This window comes from Alosa sapidissima, chromosome 24 (genome assembly GCF_018492685.1).
Source record: "Alosa sapidissima isolate fAloSap1 chromosome 24, fAloSap1.pri, whole genome shotgun sequence".
NCBI classification, from domain to species: domain Eukaryota; kingdom Metazoa; phylum Chordata; class Actinopteri; order Clupeiformes; family Clupeidae; genus Alosa; species Alosa sapidissima.
The window spans coordinates 15,903,775-15,909,552 of record NC_055980.1 but is presented as its reverse complement, the minus strand read 5'-3'; the positions used below and the strand labels follow the sequence as shown (position 1 = coordinate 15,909,552).

At 42.9% G+C, this 5,778-nt stretch overlaps 1 protein-coding gene across 1 annotated transcript in view; it reads left to right on the top strand.

Moving 5' to 3' along the window:
* Nucleotides 1–885, top strand: part of map2k6 (mitogen-activated protein kinase kinase 6) — a 30,806-nt gene extending 29,921 nt beyond the window's left edge. Inside the window, exons 11-12 of the mRNA XM_042082050.1 lie at nucleotides 219–264; nucleotides 748–885. Coding sequence (XP_041937984.1) covers nucleotides 219–264; nucleotides 748–825 — 124 coding nt within the window. The 3' untranslated portion in view covers nucleotides 826–885. The remainder of the gene's footprint in view (nucleotides 1–218; nucleotides 265–747) is intronic.
* Nucleotides 886–5,778: the final 4,893 nt, after the last annotated feature.

Genomic DNA, 5,778 nt, shown 5'->3' with positions numbered 1-5,778 from the left:
ATCCGTGTCTGCTGCTGTTTAGTGATTGGCCAGATAGTGCCATCCGTGTCTGCTGCTGTTTAGTGATTGGCCAGATAGTGCCATCCGTGTCTGCTGCTGTTTAGTGATTGGCCAGATAGGACCATCAGTGTCTGATTGGCCAGATAGGACCATCAGTGTCTGCTGCTGTTTAGTGATGGCTTTATGTTGTTTCCTCTCCATGTCTCTCATTCACTCAGCTTGAAGAAGAATTCCAAAGAGCGGCCAAACTACACAGAACTCATGGTAAGTGCAAACAAGCATAATTTGTGTGTGTGTGCGTGTGTGCGTGCGTGCGTGCGTGCGTGCGTGCGCGTGTCCATGCTCAGTTATATATATTAAAGTAGGCATCTCAGCCCACTATACTGCACCTCTACACATTGGCCACTAGATGGCAGACATAACCCAACAGTTGTCTCAATAAAGTCTGACATATTAATATGTACATTAGTACATGCATCTATAGTCAACATTTGATATTAGTTATACTAATAATACTAAGGATAAAATAACACTTGATGATGTAAATTAATTCATGACTAAGAGATATTTGATAAAGGGTGTACAGAGCATTATGTTAACTGTCACTGTCAACTTTGTACTCAGTATGACTCATTTGAACGATTATCCTGCTTTTCTGTGTCTTTTCAACAAAAGTTGCTTTCAGTGTGTCAGATGCTCAGTGTCAGTGTGTGTTTTGTGTAATTCATATTTCTCATGCTCTCACAGCAACATCCCTTTTTCACCTCGCACGAATCCAAAGAGACTGATGTGGCCAGCTTTGTCAAGGTCATCCTCGGCGACTGAGAGGGTCGACCCCCCCCCCCCCCCCCCCCATCTGATCCGGCCTGACTCAAGTGCCCCCCTCACCCCCCTCACCCCACCGCCTCCTACTCCCTCCCCCAACCCCCACCCCCCTTCAATGCCGCCCCCCCCCCCAATGCTCCTGCTGCCTGCCTGCCCGCCCCTCCCCTCTCGCCCTACCTACAATTGCACGATGCAGGTGGTACTGCCCCCCCCCCCCCAACGGTCCAGTCGACAGAGAAGTAATGACGGCGCCGATCCCAAAGCTTGACAACATTCAGGACGGAGGAAGGGGAGGGACTATGGACTGGTCAGAGGAGACGGATGCCCACCTTAGCCAATGGGAGAAGGGTGGGGGTTGGGGGCTGGGTCACTGAAACACACTTATAAGTGAGAGGCGGGGAGGGGCCAGGCCATGTGTTGGAGATTGTGTGTGTGTGTGTGTGTGTGTGTGTGTGAGTGCCTACATGCCGTTTTTTTTTGCGTGTGTAAAAGAGTGAGTGAGTGCATAAATGTATTCATTCATGTATGTGTGTAACAGTGTGTGTGTGTAAGTTGGTGTTTGATGGAGCGAAAACGAGCATGTTTGTGGGTGTTCTGGTGTGTGGCAGGGAAGGTGTCACTCTCCCACTATAGCTTGATGTTATCTGAATTAACCCAGCCCAGTCCAACCTCCTAAGCACACCCTATCAAGAAGAATACTCATTTAGCATCTGTTGATGCGCTGTTTATCTGTTGTTGATCTGTTTAGAGAGAGATGCAGGTGTGTGTGTGTGTGTGTGTGTGTGTGTGTGTGTGTTCGTTCGTTCGTTAATATTTGTGTTGTGTGCTTGAGCGAGTCATTTCAAATTACTTGCGTGATGTACACACTATCACCTTGGTCATCAGGCTGTTTTCAGTTCAGTTGTAACAAGCAAGATAAACAACAAAAAAAAGAAAATCAAATAAAAAAGATTGAGAAGAAATACAGACGGATGTCTGAAAGTACCATAGATATATTTATATATGATCTAAATGTGTATAGGTAACGTTATACTCCTACAAGTATTTCAATGGTTTACTTATGGAATGCATGAAGAGAATCTAGTGTTGGTTTCTGGATAGAAAGGGGCAAAGAGCAGCAGGCTATGCCTAAGGGGCTTTCAGCGTCTGACTTCACTTATCCTCCTATGGTGTGTGTGTGTGTGTGTGTGTGTGTGTGTGTGTGTGTGTCAGAGAGAGAGAGATAGAGAGAATGGGGGGAAAACTGAGAGAATCCACTGTATACTTTTGAGATCTAACATTGCATTTTGTGTGTGTATGTGTTTGCGTGTATTTTTTTTAGTGAGCTTTCATGTTTGCCTTTGAAAATCTAGCGGGATGGGATGGGCAGGGTGTGTGTGTGTGTGTGTGGGGGGGGGGGGGGGGTTGCACCTAGACCTGCTGCTTTTATCCAAATTCTTTGTTCTGAGCCATGCAAGAGACTCCTCGCTCTACGTTTAACTATAGTGCAAACTGGAAATCATCTCCAACATAATTATTATTATGACAATTGTTATTATTATTATTATTATTATTATATTACTTTAACATATTTTCTCTCTGAGGTGTTCTGCAGTTTCTGTATTTATTGTAACTGCTGTTTTCCCTTTTTGAAAACTTGACATTTTTCTTCTTATTTTTAAACTTTGTATGAGTGGAGGTGTGAGTGTGTGTGTGTGTGTGGGTGAGTGTGAGTGTGTATTGTGTTTATTTTTGTGTGTGTGTGCCCTGTATCTGTTCTGACACACACACACACTGGTTACACTTCTCTGAAAGCCTCACTGTGACTCTCACTAGCCTGATTTGTGCCTCTTTATAGAACATTAAAAAAAAACTACAAAACCCAAAACCACCTTGTCACCGAGGTTTGCTTTGAGCTTCCATCTCAATGGGAACTGTGGTGTTCTATCAGCAACAAGTAGGTGTAAGGTTCGGTTAACTTATTTTCATGGGTCAGGGAAATCGTTCTCAGAAAAGCTATTGTTTAGTCTGGTCACCACTGAAGAGTCTCTCCATCCGGAGAAAGAAGAAAGGTTTGCCTTTTTAAACAAAGTGGCAGATTTATTTCAGAGCTTCATAACTTCCTGCGCTAACATGAAAGATGAGCTCTTTCATAAGGCTTTTAGTATGACCGTTTAGTATGACAACAAAAACTCATTTATCCCAATTTTACAGTGAGGAGGTGGAAGCTCACTTTAACCACCACCAATGGCTTACAGTGTTATTAAGATTGTTCCAAACTAAATGATAATTATTATCATGATAACTGTAACTATCATGATAACTAATGAACTACAGTTTTACCTGCTCCTCATGATAGTTATAGTTATCATGGTAATAATTTAATGATAACTAATGAACTACAGTGTTACCTGAAGACTTTTCATAATTATTACCATGATAACTAATAAACTAAAACCTGAAGAATCCTCATGATAAATGGCTTGCCCTTGAGTGCTCCTGTATAACATGGCATGACTTCTCACCTGTCCTAAGTACACACTGGGCCCCATTAGAAGCCAAGTTGGTTGGGTCTTTCCTGTTCTGTGAAGAGGCGTAATTAACAAGCACGGAATACACTTCTGAGAATCTCATTTGAATTGTGCCTGTCTGATATGTTGACAGAGGTGTGTGCATAGCAACAGTATTCTGTCTGCTATGCTGGCATCTTCGGCCTGGCATGGGTGAGTCAGCAAGGATAACTATCCGTGAGGACTTCGATTTTCTCCATAATTATCTTTAAATATAAGGGGACTTGTGGCGACAAAGTGTCTCGTAAAGGGGGAGGGGAAGTCACACCATATCTAGGGTATGATGCATCATATGATTACTGTTAATGATGTTGTTGAAATATGGGTATCAGGATATCTCCAATTAAAACAAACTGCGTCTATTTACGCCATAAATAACTCCATTCATGGACTGTCATTGACATTGTCCAGCTCGCACAGAAATGAGTATTGAACTGTACGGCTGGAATTTATGTGGCGGAAACCGAAGAACAAAAATTATTTTTATTGGCGCGATAAGCATTACATGCCCTAATGTATTCCTTCACTCATCCTTAATTGCTCCCTCCATCACTTTCTCTCCCTCCGTCTTCTTTTTTGTCCTGCTTAATCCAACTATCATCAACTATCACGGTCTTCCTGGAAAAAGGCTGGGAATCTGGCAAGGAACTGTGGGTCTGGTGACTAGATATTATTCACGCCAGCGTAAGCCACCCTTACCAGAAAGGTTTGTTCTGTGTCCCCATCACTGGTTCGACCCCTTGAGTCGGTGTGATGAATCGTCGAAATAGCTGGCCTGCACATCTGAAGACCACGTGCAGCTTTGGCTACAGCCGGCCGGCGTGCATGGGCCTTTCCTCGGCCAGGTATCCCTCTGAGGTGCCCACTCCAAAAAAGTACGAGGGGTTCCTGACATTTCGCAGTCATCATACAGAACAGAACATTTCGGACATGATCTGTGCTTTCAACCCCTATCTTCCCTGAAGAACAAACTTATGTAAACTGTTTTGAAATAGCCAGAGGTCCAGACCCCACAAAATACTGATGTGCATGTCATTTCTCTTAATCTCTTAATATTACTATTTACATTGGGTTAGATTCGTTGCCTGTTATCTCTCCACACTTTTTTCAGTGACAAAGCAACAGAGACTGTGATGTCAGACATGGACGCATGACAAGTTCAGGTGTTTAGATTTGGTATGATTAATTGTGTGAGAGAGAAAAAGAGAGAGAGAGAGAGAAAGAGTGTGCGTCTGTGTGTGTGTGGCGAAAGCGTAGTGGCGTAGTTAAGGAGTTGGGCTAGCATACAATAGAAATGTGGGTTCAATTCCGAGAAAAGGCACTTAATACCAAGTTGCTCTGTGGAGACTGGCCCTTGTAATGTATGTAATGTATATGTTGGTGTGCGCGCACATTTATATGGATTACTATATAGATGGGCTGCAAAAGCCTTATCTGCATCATGGCAGATTTATTCTGCCTGATTCCTTTGTGTGTCTCTCACAGTGTTTCACTTTGCTCTACTTCAGCTTCTCCATCACACTCTCTCCTGCACAGACGTGCGCTCTTTCACATCTGCCAAAGGAGGTGACTGCTACGGAGTGGGCTGGATGATGTGATTTCATCTGTGTGTGTGTACGTGTACGTGTGCGGGTGCGAGTCTGTGTGTGTGTGAGTAATATTATATCTATATATGTACTTCAGTTCAGGAAGTGGAGTCTGAATGGGGGGGAGGGGGGGGGACCATGAATGAAGAGGTCTGCATAAAGTGTGTGTGCGTGTGTGTGTCATGTGAGACAACTCTGAATGCACAATGTTAATATTCATGCAAACCTCTTCATTCATGGGCTTTCCCTTCCAGTCTATACTTCCTGATCTGAACTGTATTGTTGGAACAGGTAATCTGTTACTGGAATAAGACAACAAACAACAAAACAGCAACAAAATAGTATGGGGTTTGGGTCAGAGGTTTTGCGTAAAACCCACTGTCCAGACTGGAAGAATCAGAGGAAATGTCTGAAGTGATCTTCCTCTTCCTATGAGTGCTCTGCTGGTGGCATCCGCACTGGAAGTTAATCAGACCTGTCGGATGCACCAGTATTACTGTTTGGGCTAATGAAAAACTACTGTCTTATAAAAAGGTCTTTTCTCATCAACGTTCTGACTTGGTCAAAGATAATAATAGGTTTCCCGTTGTAAGGTGTTAATATTAGCTTGGCTTAATGGAGTGGTTCTCAAACTGTGATACTCTTTTGGTACTCCGGGAATCTCTGAGATGTGTTTTTCATAAAGACAAAATAATCAGTTCAAATTATATCAAAATATATTAAAAATCTTTAACCACGCAATCACTGAAATTCAACTTAAACTATACGCAAAACAGTATGTACAATGTATAATATGTAATTGGCCTATGTTACTATAT